At 33.9% G+C, this 16,017-nt stretch overlaps 1 protein-coding gene across 2 annotated transcripts in view; it reads right to left on the bottom strand.

Annotated features, from left to right (window-relative positions):
• Positions 1-16,017, bottom strand: part of LOC145277730 (uncharacterized) — a 146,238-nt gene that overhangs the window by 81,745 nt on the left and 48,476 nt on the right. For both annotated transcript variants that reach the window (XM_080129434.1, XM_080129435.1), the window contains exons 2-3: positions 7,798-8,006; positions 4,762-4,889 (exon numbers count right to left, since the gene is read on the bottom strand). In XM_080129434.1, the coding sequence (XP_079985560.1) occupies positions 4,762-4,889; positions 7,798-8,006 (337 nt within the window). The remainder of the gene's footprint in view (positions 1-4,761; positions 4,890-7,797; positions 8,007-16,017) is intronic.

The following is a 16,017-nucleotide window of genomic DNA, read 5'->3' as shown; positions in this document are numbered from 1 at the left end:
AAAGAAAAATGTTTTGAACGCTACTGACTCAATTTTATTCACTACAATTTGCAATTTGGAGACGGAATTGTTTTTGTTGAGATAACTGATTTCAATTTTAATCATGCTTTTTATTTTAGATTTAAAATATTAATAACTCCATTTTATTTCAGCATTTAAATTTGTGTATTTTTGTTTTATTAAATGCTAGCTTTTTTTTTTCTCGTACATAGCTTCTTTCTTAGAACTGCACGCCTGTGGAATTGTCTTCCGTTTTCCTGCTTTCCGGCTGACTACAATATGGTTGTGTTCAAGTCTAAAGTAAATAAGTTCTTGATGAGCCGTTCCATATAAGTTATTAAATTTACCAAATTTTCATTACTAATGATTACTATATTGTCCAATTTCTACTGTACACTCTTTAACCCTTATCCTTGAGTGGCCTCTGGGCCTTGATAATGTGGTGACGCCTTTGTAAAAAAAAAAAAAAAAAAAAAAAAAATGTTTATTTATCTACCGAGTTGATTGCAAAAATAGATTACGAATTGTACTCATTTTTAGTTCGTGTGAGGGGAATCTATCACCATATTTCCCTTAAACACGTCTGTTGGACTTTTATTAAGTATAATACTTAATAGGTTTTTTTTTTTTTTATGGAGAGTAGAAAACGCATTGTGGATGCGTTATCGGCAGCTCCTGTTACTCTCGCTTCTTCTTATTTGTCCCTCAGTCCTCATTTTTTAATGAGTGATTTTTCTGACAAAGGGAGAAGAAAAAGCTGTTTTCTAGGTTGGCAGTATTTTGTGCGAACAGTTGGCTGAGATGGCGGAAATTTTCTGTTTCTATGTCTATCATTGTAGCCATGTCACTAGTAAGGGTGCTGGAGGTAAACGTTTTGTCTGGGCTGACGTTATCCGCCTGATAGTCAGGGACCCGAACCTTGGATTAACCACTAAGGAGGCTGTCCTATCAGCAGGTGCAAAGTACTGGGGCTGCTGTATTGCCATTTGGTGAATGGATTCTGGACCATGCAGTAGCTTCTGGTGGGGCCTCTCGATGCCATACTAGTGGGTAATTGTTACGGCTTTACCTTATCATTAGCTACAAATAAAAAAAAAAAATATTCTTTGTTTCTTTTTCTCTCTTAATTTCCCCTCTCTGTCCTGCTCTAAGTAAATCTGACGACCTAGTCCACAAATTTCAAAATTTCATCATGACAAGTTTCAAGAAAAAATACACGATTAAACCCGGTTCTCCAACTTCCAACGTAGACCCCTACTACCATGTCTCCTTCTCCAACATCAGGGGTCTACGTTCTAACCTTCCAGAGGTTGAAACCCAATTACAGGAGACTAAACCAGACCTTTTATTTTTAAGTGAAACTGGCATTGGACAGGCTATTTCCCTAGAAGAGTTTGCAATTACAGGATACTCTAACTTAACTTCTAAATCTGACCCCCAAGATCGCCATGGGCATGGAATATGTGCCTATATTAAAGATAGCTTTCCATGTCGTAGGGACATCTCCAGGGAAGATCCTAACTTACCCTATATGTGCTTCCGGGTTGCTTTAGCTCACACTACGGCATTTTTATTTACTCTCTATCGCCCCCACAACAGCGGAGTTACTATATTTAAAAGCATATCTGAGAAAATTGACCAAGTCCTATCTGCTTATCCTTCAGCTAACATTCACGTATGTGGAGATTTCAATGTTCACAACGTCGAATGGTTGACCCACTCAAACAAGACCGATGATGAGGGGAGGTTCTGTCATGATTTCTCCATTGCCTATGACCTCACTCAGATTGTTCAGGAACCCACCCGTGTGCCCGACAATGACGGCCAGTATGCGAGCCTACTAGACCTTTTTCTCACAACTTGCCCTGAACTATGTTCAGTTTCTGTTCTGTCGCCTCTTGGATCTTCCGACCACTCTGTTGTATCAATTAAGATAAAAATGTAATGTAATAAGTCCCCAGACGTACCTCTCCATCGTACAGTATATCGATACACTAAGGCTGACTGGGATAGCTTCCGTAAATTTATAACTGATCTACCTCTGCATTCCATATTTAAAAAGGATGTGTCCTCTATAGTATTAGACCTGACGGAATGGTTAATTGTAGGTATTGATCGTTTCATACCCTCGAAAAAGTTTCAGCAAAAACCTAACAGCCAGCCATGGTTCTCTCCAGAATGTGCTGCTGCCATTGCGCACAGAAATCACTTTTTCCACTGTTTTCAACGTAATAGATGTATGGAAACTAAAGCCGCTTTCAGGACTGCCAGCAACCATTGTAAGAAAGTAATAAAGAGCGCAAGATGGTTGTATGCTCAATCTGTTAAGTCCAAAGTAGCTGAGCAGCGGCTGGGTTCCCACCAGTTTTGGCAAATAGCAAACAGAATTCTGAACAGAAGTGTGCGCTCCATTCCAACTATCATCAATGGACCTGAGGTAATCTCGTCAGCATCAGACAAAGCCAAACTCTTTGTCAAGAACTTTGCAGCTAATTCTACCTTTTGCGATCAAGGCCGCCAACCCCCAATATTTCCTCCTGTATCTGAAAACACACTATGTGATATACATATATCTGTACGTGATGTTGCCAAGCTAATCAAAAACCTTGATTCCAGTAAAGCAACTGGCTCAGACGGTATTCCAATTATAGTACTCAAAAAACTTCAACCTGAACTAGCGCCCATACTTACAAAACTATTTAAACGTTGTCTTAAGGAGAATAGTTTCCCATCTCCCTGGAAAATTTCATCAGTATGCCCTGTATTTAAGAATTCAGGTGATCGCTCATCCCCCTCTCAGTACAGGCCAATAAGTCTCCTGTGCGTCATGAGTAAGTTGCTGGAGTCTGTGTTAAATAGAGGAGTAATCAACCATCTCAACAAAAATAATCTTCTTAGTGACACTCAATATGGTTTCCGTTCTGCTAGATCTACAGCAGATGTGCTTACAGTTATATCTCATAGGATTAGCAAATCTCTCGACGGAGGCAACCTTTCTAGGGCAATTGCTCTTGACATATCTAAGGCCTTTGATAGGGTATGGCATAAAGGTTTACTTCATAAGATCTCTAGCTATGGTATAGCTGGAAATGTCTTAACTATTAAATCATTTCTTTCTGATAGGTTCATAAGAGTAGTAGTTGAGGGGCAAAAATCAGAAGCCCACAGTATTAATGCCGGTGTCCCTCAGGGGTCCATCCTGGGCCCAACTCTTTTCCTGATCTACATTAATGATCTTCCAAATCACATCCTTACATCATTTGTAGACATTTATGCTGACGACACTACCATTTATGGTAGCACATCTAAGACAGTAAACGACCAAGTTCTCTCCAATTCTCTCTCCTCTGATCTTGAGCATGTAGTACAATGGGGAAAGGAGTGGCTGGTTACTTTTAATGCATCTAAAACCAAGCTTCTCTCTTTACATCATCAACATTCTGATCCACATCTGGCATCAATTGAAATGAATGGCTCTCATCTTCAGGAGGCCTCAAGTTTTGACAAGCTTCTGGGCTTGACCATTACTCCTGATCTTAAATGGAACACGTACATCAAATCTGTTGCCAAGGCCGCTGGAAAAATGGTGGGATCTTTCTATCGATCCAGTAGATATCTCACTGCTGATGCAATTCTCTATCTATATAAGAGCCAGGTACGTCCAAGGATGGAATACTGTTGCCACATCTGGGCAGGAGCTGCTAGAAAGGACTTGGCCTGCCTTGATAGAGTTCAAAATAGACTTCGTAGCCTCGTAGGAGATGTCCTTTTCTCTTCCTTGCAACCTCTATCTCACAGAAGAAATGTTGCGAGTTTTTCTCTGATGTATCGTTATTTTCATGGAAAGTGTTCGACTGAGCTTCAATCTATGGTCCCCCCCCTCACAAAACTTTCACAAGAAACACTCGTCTAGCTGTAAACACTATCAATAATTCCCCCCACTCTTTATCTGTGCCTAAACCTAAACGTAGATTCCATGAACAAAGCTTTTTTATTAGAACTGCACGCCTGTGGAATTGTCTTCCGTTTTCCTGCTTTCCGGCTGACTACAATATGGTTGTCTTCAAGTCTAACGTAAATAAGTTCTTGATCAGCCGTTCCATATAATTTATCAAATTTAACAAATTTTCATTACTAATGATTATTATATTGTCCAATTTCTACTGTACACTCTTTAACCCTTATCCTTGAGTGGCCTCGATAATGAGGTGATACCTATGAAAAAAAAAAAAAAAAAAAAAAAAAAGTCCAATGTGAACAAGTTCTAATTGAATCGTTCCCCTAAGTAATCCAAGTTTCGAAATTCCTACAGTTTACTATGCTAAAATCACAATGACTAATGTATACCTATTAACCCTTATCCTCGAGTGGCCTCTGGGCCTTGATAAGTGGTGACACCCTTGTAAAAAAAAAAAAAAAAACATAACATAAATATATTACATGCATCTTTTTTAACAGAAGATAATGACGTCATCACCGGAAGTAAACACGTCAGACTATCATCCTCTCTACTCCAAAAAAAAGGAGGGGATTATGCCCAGGATCTCATTAAACATTCACCAAATCACATTTAGTATAATCTATATATTAATATGATAGCTTGTGTTCTTAAATCTTAACCAATGAAATTTGCCAGAAAGTGTGACACACAAAAGAACACACACACTATTATATTAATATATAGATAATACACACTATACATCATTTTATTTAGTCATATTATGAAAATATACTTTACAACAGAAATCAGTAAACACCTACCTCTGCTTTTTATTATTTTTGAAACTTCCCTCTCTGCTTAATTCACCTTCTTCATCGTCATCATTAGATGAAACGGATAATCCATCTTCTGTAAGATTGTCGAAGGCATTAGACAGAAGCTCCCGGAGCTGGAAACAAAAATTAAAAATGTAAAAATGCTAATAATTTGCATTTTTATTTACTAATAATTACTCATTAAAAACTTTCTAAATTCACAACCATGAAAAATAATTGATAGATAATCCAGTAAAAGTGAGTATCATCAATCCAGCCTAGCATTTAGAGAATAAAAATGAGCAAATGTAGTGAAATTCTTTGATTTCGACTTGCAAATTTTTTTTTTTTTTTTTTGAGAAAATTTTATTCTAATAAATTTAGATTTATAAATGTACAATTCTTTCTCTTGTGTAGTTAAAAGTTTTGTTTTCCCCTTCAGGTTAGATTACTATTTTTAATGACTAGCAATTTATTTTTTATGTGAAAAAATATTGATGATCTCCAAATTTCGTGTGTGTGATATTGTGTCTTTATACATATAAAGATAGACCCATCTTAAAGAAAAAGGATAACTTGTACATATGATGAACTTAATATAGGGTTTTAAGTAGTTTTTCATAAAACAGTTCAAGTTGAAAATTTTAATGATTACAATACTAAAGAAATTTAGTTTAATCATTTTTTAATTAGACTTTGTATTTTTTATACAAAAAAATATATCAACTAAAAACATTTTAAACTTTAGCCACTCACATGGGACACCGCACAAATTAAGATTAATTTTACTTAAAAAATGTGTATTAGTTCTTTGGTCATTTAATAAACCTACATGTTCTATCAATGTATTAGTACAGAACAGTGATTTTCAACCATTTTTAGTCCATTAACTCTTTCATCATATATCAGAATGATCCCCCACCTCAATTTCAGATCCAAAATGCACATTCATACTATAATAATACCAACGCTAGTGGAGAGAAAATTCAACATGACCTTTCTTTTTTGTGTCACTGGAACAGTTTGTGTCTGCAGGGTGCCAATTCCCTAAAATCCCCTAAACATTGAGAACCACTGTTCTATCAGGTATTAACTCAAACACCTAGTTAAATTATTTTTAATTAGACTGGATACATTTTATCAGGAAAAACTAGCTGTCTCTATCCAGCACTGCCCCCAAATTTTTATTTTCATTTTTGTTACACTTTCTGTGATCTAGGCCTTTTTTTTCTTTTTTTAAACAAATCAATTTTTTTAGCAGGATTATTTTTAATTCTTAAATAACATTTTAGAAATTAAATTTTATTATTATTAATACCCTGGGAGATGAGGGGAGGTCCACTAAGAGAAGCCTATTATATATCATTATTTTATTGGAATCCTTTGAGAGGAGTAATTTATGGATTAATTTATTTTATTTTTGCACCGTTATCCTCATCTTCATATTTGTTGTTTGGGGCCCAGTGGATAGAGGCATTAAATTTCTATGGTTTCAGGTGAGCATTGTCTGAAGATAGTGGCTTCAATCCTACCCAAAGCAGGCCAGAGGATTAGTTGGGCAAAATTTAATTGCAGTTAAATGGGTTGGTAAACAGCAAAAAAAAAAAAAATAAAATAAATACAATAAGCAAAAGTTCAGCTAGAATTTGTCACTGTCAACTTTCTCTCAACTTCCAGCACGTGTTCTGCCAACCGCCTCTGCCAGCAGGCATTTTATTAGAAAACTGACTCCATTCCATTTGCATACGTGTGCAGTGGACGATGAGATCTCGTGTTATTCCACGAGACTAGACCTTATAAATCCATGGCTGCCATCTTTAATCTCTCTCTCTCAGATCCCATCCAAAAGGTAAGCTGTATAATCACACAATGCACGCACACACACACACACACACGCGCGGGTGCTTTCTTCTTTGATTATTACATTCAACTCTACAATAATGAAACAACAACAACTATGAAAGGCAGTAATTACTGAGGATATGGTTAAGAGACTCAAAATTAACTTATCTGATTAGGTCTTTTTATTTTTAGCACTTACTCCCATGTTTTCCTTGGGCTTCCTATATAAACTGGACCGGATACCTCAATTGTTTTATATCTACCAAACCAAAGAACTCTCAACCATTCTTTCAACATGGCCATGCGATCAAAATCTGTACACATATCCCAATACTGTCCAGATTTCATTTTCCTCTGACATTATCAGTTTTTAAGATTTGCATTGCACATCCATTGTATCATTCTCATATCATTTATCTCCATGCAACGCATGTCCTCAACCCTCATTGACCAGGTTTCACTGACATACATCATTACACTGCAAACACATGTCTGATAAATTCTTCTCTTGATGGACAGTGGTAACACCTTATAGGTTAGTAAGGATACAAGTTCTAAAAATGTAAATAATGTCTCAAGAATTTAAAGCAAAAAAAAAAAAAAAAAAGACGACAATTAATGAAACAAAAATTAAACTAAAACGTCCTGAGCAACGCTGAGTAGTTTATGACAAATCCATTTAAAATTAAAATGAAACAAATTGCTCATCTTTTTATATAATAACCAGAAAATGTAGATCATTTATTGGTCAATAATAATTACTAAAATTTAGTAATGGTGTGGAAAGACAGAAATGAATGTCCACAACTTGCATGTGTCTGCTGTAGGGATGCGGTGGTGCATGAACCTGATACAAGAATGCAATTATTCAAATTTAGGCACTGTTGGAAGTTTAACGTGGAAGAATAAAAGATGATTTTTGGTTTTTGGGTGCCAACTTGTTGGCATGTGATTTTGTTGTTGGTTAGACAAATAAAGAAAAAGACTGCTGCTGCTCATGTAAAGAGAGAAGGTCTTTATTGTGGAAAAAAAAAACACAAAATATTCTTACTTGAGTGTATGTGTCTTTTTTTTTTTTTTTTTTCAACTTTAAATAATTTATGTGACTGAAATTGGAATTAAGTGCTTAAATACCTCTTTCGGTCATGTAAATTATAATTTTTCATAAAATTAAGAAAATTTTTTAAAAAATTTGCTAACCTCTTCCATCTGTTGCTGTTCTTCCTTCTGGAACTCCGCCTCATCCTGCGTCTGTAAGGCATTGGCATCAAAATTAATGCTTGTACCTGGATTCATGGCTGCTACCGGAGCATTGAGGACATTTGGTACTGCCGCTGCCAACCACGGACTTATGTGATATGCAGGCAAGGACTTGCAACCATTGTTCGAGGCATGTTCATGGGGGAAATCTATAACAGAAGTTAAAAAAAAAAAATTAAAATTTTAAAAATAACATTAGTTCAATAAAATCTTTCAAAAGTAAACATTTTTTTTTCTAATCTATTTTCTATAATAGTAGTTTTTTTTTTTAAAGATGAGGTCAGTCATGCTTCAGTTTGAATCATAAAATGTATAGGTTTAATTGACAACACAGAATTTCTAATAATTTTGTTTTAAGTGTATTAAAGAATAAGAAATTTTGATGGCTATCATTGTTAAACAGCTATGCATAAGGAAATAAATATGCAAAAATAAATATATACTATGCTAGATTTCAAATAACATTGAATTGAAAAGACAATTATTCAGAATAGGGTTTAAAAAGGGAGATAAATTAACCCATTATCTATTAAGTTTAGTTAACAAGGAAAATTTCTCAAAAAGATATGATTCGGTGACCCAAAACAGTATCAACAATGACGAATGAAGTAAATGCACGCATGTGAAAACTATTTCCATTGTGCGGTCTACCCTATCAGGTTCACAAGTTGTTGGTCTTTGATTATGGAACCAGGATTAGGTAAACACATTATGTGAATTAGCTCAGTATCAGTAAAAGTCTGCTGCGATAATCAGAAATGATGTACTTGCTTGGGAGGAAGTCGACTCAAGTCAACCTGGGCGATAGCTGATACAAGTGCTCCATGCTCAATGAGAATGTGCTTATTTAGGCTGCATCAAGAATAAAACTATATTTTGTTTTGGGGAAGTCTGGAAGGCATGCGGTAACAAAATGAAAACTCACAAATGTCTAATATTCAACGACAGCTTTTTGAGAGAATATCTAATACAGTTTGTATGTTGGAAGCATCACTGAAATCACTTCTCTGCAATGCTTGGATGTTTTTGCATGCAAAATGCATTTTCTATGTGCTAAGAAATAAATTTAAAAGTTTGCAGTTATCTCCCTTGTGGGTTCTTATTCTCAACAATTGGTATTGAAGGAAATCAAGCAGATTTTACCCACAATCGGTTTCAGACATGTCCATAGAGACCGAAGACAAAATTCTTGGCCTTTTGACTAAGAATAAAGTGTAGTATCTATTATGTTATCGATTGATGAGAGATAAATCATTCTAGACCGGCCAATTTTTATTCATGTCCTCATCCAAAGTATCACTATGCGATAGGAGCTGAATTTTCTCCACATTAAGAACAGACTTAGTCTAACTCTGCCCCTGGAGAAGTGGTTAAAAAGTACATTCGGGGAGGGGGGGGGAATAAATTTATGCAATAAACAGAAGCAGGCCTTTAAAAAAACCTCAGAAAATAAAAGTTGCCTTATGCCTATCATGCATCGGTCAAAGTTTACTAACCCATTTTTCCTTAAGCAAGGAGGACCACAATTATAGTGTGCTAAATGCCTTATACAATGAAACACATACTGATCGAATGTAATGATCTCACTCAGCACAAGACATAAATATTACAATGCAATCGTTTGCCATAATGAAATACAAGTAATAAAAAAAAAGAACTATAAAAACTGTAGAAGCACTAAAGAAACAATACACTTCCATTGAACCTACACTACTTACTTGTAACCCCAACCATGCTGATTCTTGTAGAGAAGAATTCACACCTTCTAGAGTTTAGCTATATTTGTCAACATTTAAAAAGGCATACATATACTACCACCACCAAACAAATCTTAGTTGGCCACACAAAAGAATAGAAGTAAAAGATTACAAATATTTGTCTACCCAAGAAAACTAAACAATCAAAGATTAATAGGATTTATTTTGAAACTCATGGTGACATATTCCTTTAATGCATTTTATAAGAATAAAATAAACACTGTTTCTGAATTTTTGAGATGAGAATTGATAATTTGTTTGATACTATTTAGAGTACTGTTCTCATCTTGAATGTTATTTGCACAACGTTTCGATCTATGTAAGCGTCAATCTTTAGTGTATCTTGTCAAACCTAGGACTCTGCATAGAATTTTGAACAGAACCTTTTTATTTAATCCATGGGAGTAGTATGCTCTTGTTCTGTCAGCCATGACTAGGTAGAAGTGCTAAGTAATTCGCAACTATTGAACTATGAACCCCTGGTGTAGTGAATACAGTACTAGGTAAAATCCAGTTGTAAGTGACACTCTTCTCGAGATTAAAGCTTCAATCCTCAGTGTGGGCAACATTAAAAATACAATTTCAAATTATTATAGATTGTTTATAATTTTTTAGCAAAAAATGCCCCCCCCCCCCACCGCACTCTGGGAAATCAAAAATGACTGACAGTAACCAAGTGAAAACCATAGTTGAATGAGATTGTGATTTGACAACCAGACAAATTGCAGACATTCAAGATTTGCAAATCATCCGTAGAAAATGAATTGCATGAACTCAGTGATGTTTAGATACCTTGTAAACTGACAAAAAAAACTTTTTGGACAATCCAGTATTTAATAGCAAAGAAAAACAGCATTGTCTTTTATTTTCATTTTACTTCAATAAGTTCTCAGAAATCAAGGAACCACTTTCTGGGGCTAACAATTTCGATATGACACATATCCAACTGTCCAATCAAGATTCTCCTCCACCTTTCAAATGTTGAATTAGTAAGGAAATGAAGAACGCATTTTCTTCTCCCCAATCAGCCATTAAATTAGGTTATCGTTTATCCCATGATCTTTTCTGAATTGTGCTGGATTCAAGGGCAAGAATTCATCTAGTCTGGTGGAGTATCCAGCTAAGTTTTGTTATTGACGTTAACATCACTAGGAGAAGGTGCACCATTCCTTGTATGAGCCAGTGTATAGCTGTGTCGAAGGGATTTTATTTTGATGCTGAATACTATGTTATTTTAAATATTTGGTCAGGTTTTACTTATAGGGTGACGTATCCGCATGTATCGATTAAAGTTTTCCTTTACATTTCAAATATTAGTAAAAAAGTCAACATTAATTTTCCTCTCTCTAATATTGTCCAGTTAACTATGTTAAAGTTTTAGGCTGAAAAATTCATAAAAATGGAATATTCTGATTACTGATGATGATAAAAAGCTAACATTGCTTCATTTAAAAAGAGTAATCTCCCCATGAGGAACCTTTATTATAGATTGAGTGTGGAGGTAACGAACTACTAGTGCCGGTGCTACCTCTATATTTTGTTAAAAACACAGGTTAGAGATTAAAAAAAAGATATTGCTCTTGTTAACACCATTTTATTTTTATACCATAAAGACCACCTGATGAGGTGTCGTGTTACGATTTCAATAAAAAATAGGACATTCTGACGTGACCAGAATAGACATTCAATCCTATTCACTTGAATGGCATTGTTCAAGACTTGAGAAATCAAGTGACAAACAAGACAAATATGTGGTTAATTTAAATTTGAACCATTCCTTGTCAGAAAAAACAAAACAAAACAAAAAAACAAAACAAGGTTGGTTACAATAATACGCTAATTTCTTTATAATGAGGGTTACAGTCCAAATTATCAGATGACCTCTGAACATGTATTCGTTTTTAAGTCAATCATACATTGTAAAGAACAAGATCAACACTATCAGGTAAATAATGATTGTTTGGATATACCGTAGGATATGTCAGATACTTATCTATCTGGTTGCAAGTGTTATTTCAGTGCTTTCTTTCTTCTAGACAAGATCTCATACTAAGGATTGTGAGTCTAATCTACTTAACCCATAGAGAAAAACAGAAGATTACAAGTGAAAGTCATCTAAGTTGCCCTCCCTCCGCCCTACACACACCTAAATTCTAACATGTCACACCAAACTGACAGTTTGCTCTGGTAACTTTTGCACCATCATCATTTTGATCAGAATAAAACATTAATAACACTCAATGCTTTTTGTTCCTTATTTTTCTATTGCGGGGATTGCTTCACTAGGATAATAATACAAACTGTGGTGGTGGGGGTTTTAGATGGAGGCTTTCATTGTTTTCAAGTTGCAACTTATACATTTTTTATTTTCTTATATTAGATTTGTGGTGCTGCATTAAGGCGAGTGCTAGGCCTCCCACTCAATCCAAATTCGTCTGTCAGCATAATAATAGAGCAATGATTAAATATATACAGACCTCTGACCAAGAGAAAGAAAATCAATTGATGATTATGATTGTCCAAATTAGGATATACATCAGAAGTTATCGGCCAGAGAAAAATTTGATTTCTACATGACCACAGTTAGAAAGCTGAAGATAGAGTGTAAATAGCTGCTTCAGAGGATTTGTTTGTTTGGAAATGTGAGCACCATCCTTGCTTTGGGATAATGATACTTATTAAACTACAAAATTATTACAAATAGTCAAGAAATTGCTTGTGTTATGTTGATTAATCGGACTATTTTCCTCATCATGGGTTTTGTTCGCTGCAATCTGCGACCTTCTTTTCTGAGGAAAAGAGGGTTGGCTCTACATTACAAGAATTCAAACCATGGGTTTGAGGGGGGAGGTCTGTAGATCATAAAGAAGGCTCAATTTTCAGGGGTCATTAAAATATTTTTTAAAGGCTTTCCTATGACTCAATTTTACAGGATATCAATACTAATTGTTAACATCCTCTGTTTCATAAAACATTTTTTCACTAATATTAACAATTAGTATATATATCCCAAAATAGCATCAAATTTAATAAAAAAAAAAAAATATATATATATATATATAACTTGTTTAAAATTTACATTTTTTTTTGTGATAGTTGGAATGAACATTTACAGCATATATATATATATATATATATTAGCATTGCAAGTTATTTTTTTTTTCTTTTTAGATAATTGTTATTTTATTAACTTGCATGAAAAGAGAGATGCTTAAAACCGTTTGAATTATGCAAATACCACCAGTAGTTCAAAAGTTATGAGAATTTTAAATGCCAAAAGTAATGCTTTTTGTGGACATTTTTCTTTAGAAAAAATGGGCGAAATTATGGACCTCAACATTTCAAGAAATTCGGTAATTTCGCCACCATTTATTTATTTTTCAAACTATTCTCATGAAACTTGGCACTCTTATGTAAAATTGTGTGCTCTTTCTGATTATTCAGTCAAATCTGATGTATCTCTTTACCATAAGCCATGAATTATAAATTCAGATGTACAAATTTCAATTTTTTCTTAACTAGCGCATGGTATCATACAGTGGGTGTCTATTTATGAACAAAACTAAGTATTATAGTGGTATTTTAATATAGCTTTATTGAGAGCAGGCATTTTTTTGTCTCCTCACCAAAGGAGAGCTTAATCTCGGATGTAGCCATTGAATGCCTAAAGAGCATTCATGGCCGATATTTACTACTCCCCTCAAAGAAAAACAAAAAAAAATTGAGTAGATATGAATTAATCTCAGAAATAAATCAAAGAAAATTTTTTATATAGATTTTGGATTTCTGTAAAAGATGGAAATTCCCATAGTCAACCAGAACTTATGCATTTTGGGACCAGTCCAATTTTCAATTTTGTAAATCCTCTCTATCTGACCCAAAATATACCCCTATTTTCTGAGATGCAACCATAAATCATACTCTACATGAATCCTTGATGTAGCTTTCACTGTACCAGGATACCAAGAATCCTGATAAGCAACAACTATATATTCACCAGTTGATGGTAATTTTTGTCATTTCTATTCTGTTGTTTTACGGAAAATTCAACTATGTAAACTAAGAAATAAAACGGTAATTTTTTACCTTGTTTCCACCTTAACATTTAAAATGATTACTTCTATAGTTTTTAGGGTATGCTGAAAACGAATATCGTATTTAAATTTTCTGCAAATAAGTAGTTTTCAGGATATTAAGCAATGTCATTTCTTATGTTATCGCTGGTGGCCATCTTGGTACACGCAAACACAACCCCGAGAAACTATGCATAAACGTGCATACCAAGATGGCCACCAGCAATAACATAAGAAATGACATTGCTTAATATCCGGAAAGCTACTTATTTGCAGAAAATTTAAACGAGATATTCATTTTCAGCATACCCCAAAACCGTAAAAGGTAGTCATTTTAAAAATGTTAAGGTGGTAACAAGGTAAAAATTTACAAAATGCATCACAATGAAATTCTTTATTGAACCGGCTGATTATTATTATCATTATTTAGATATCCTCTGTTAAAAAATAAAAAACGGGTTTGTTTTACAGATTCGAAAAAATGATCTTGACAATGAGTTGAAAATAAATTTGAGTTTCACAATATCTTTTTTATTTAATTGTTAGGTGAAAGTACAGAATAGTTAACAAAACACCCTTCCTTCCCTATGTTAAGAATGGGTTTCTAAATAACGTTATTATTTCAGCATGGTAGCATAAGTGCACAAGTACCTTTTATTTGTTAGATATTTGCTTTTTTTTTTTGCTTTTTTACGACTAAAAACAATTCTACCTTAAATACAAGTAAGAAGTTAAATGCATGTACTTAGTACATTTTGTTGTTTTTTAATGCTTTTAGTACATGTGTACTAAAAGCGTTAAAAACAACAAAATAGTATTGTTTGGAAATCAAATTTGAAAAACTTGAAAACAATTTTTTTTAAATTGACAAACTCAGAATAAAAAATGACTAGTTTAGTAAGACGAAAGCAGAAAAGCAGTTTTCTATTTTTAAGGGAATACTTCAGTCAGCTCAGCGCATTAGCAATTAAGCAAGCCGTTTTTCTGTTAAACGGATTTGAATTTTTATAAAAGATAACATTTTAAAGAAATTTCCGGCCAATTAATATTTATCAAATATTTACATATTATACATGAAAATAATTCTGAAACTATTATCTTATGAAAATGGATGATATATGCCAATTTATCCTATCAATTTTGAAATATTCTTCGTCAACTTTGCTCAATCGTAACTTTGATTTATTTTTTTCCGACCACAGGAAGCAAAGTCCAGTAAAGATGGACTTTTATACTTATATAGCCTGCAAAATTTCAGCCATATCCAATCAAATTTGACCCTGTGCATGTGTATCCAAACATAACGTATAAAATGTAAAGATTGAAAAAACATTATTTAATTTGAATTCATTATTGAGATGAGTATTATTTATCAATTTTATTTATTGCAGACTATTATCCTCATCTTTTTTTAGTTGTTTCATGACATTTCAGCCAACTATTCCTCTGGCCTTCGTCAGGTGGTAACCACGACGGGTAGGAAGTCTGAATCTCCTGACTGCATTCACTGCAATTACTGCCTTCCGTAGTTGTTGTCGTCTCACCATGTTTTTTGCCAAGTAAGCCTCTGGCCGGCTTTGGGTAGGATTGAAACCGCTATCTTCAGACAATTCTCACCTGGAACCATAGAGATTCAACGTCTATCAACTGCGCCACAAAAAAAAGTTTCCCTTTTTGTTGTCATTTTTTACCGTTTTTTAATAATAATAATTATTATTATTTAGATATCCTAAAAAAAAACAAAAAAAAAAAACGGGTTTGTTTTACAGATTCCAAAAAATGGTCTTGACAACGAGTTAAAAATAAATTCAAGTTTCACAATATCTTTTTTATTTAATTGTTAGGTGAAAGTACAGATTAGTTAACAAAACACCCTTCCCAATGTTAAGAATGGGTTTCTAAATAATAACATTATTTCAGCATGATAGCATAAGTGCACAAGTACCTTTTATTTGTTACTAGTGGGGGTACCTGGTGTTGCCCGGCTGTTTAGAGGTGTGTGTGTGTTGGGGGGGGTAAATCAAAATAAAAGAATAAGCGAGGTAATAACCCTGTTTAAATATTATATAAAAAACAAAATGTTAAAACTTCTTTAAAAAATCGCCCCCCCCCCTCCAAAAAAAAAACGAACGTGATGCAAATGATATTAAAATTTCTTAAAATCGGAAAAACAAAAGAAAACATGAACGTGATGGAAAAAAAACAAAAAAAACAAAAAAAGAATGTGATGCAAAACGAACGAGGTTAAAACTTCTTTAAAATAAATCTGAAAAATAAAAACAAAAAAACAGCAAACGCAAAAAAATGTCATAAATAACCCTGTTTCAATA

The sequence above is a fragment of the Euprymna scolopes genome, chromosome 6 (assembly GCF_053919585.1).
Source record: "Euprymna scolopes isolate OS-2025 chromosome 6, ASM5391958v1, whole genome shotgun sequence".
Lineage (NCBI taxonomy): Eukaryota > Metazoa > Mollusca > Cephalopoda > Sepiida > Sepiolidae > Euprymna > Euprymna scolopes.
This window is presented reverse-complemented; position numbering and strand designations above follow the sequence as displayed.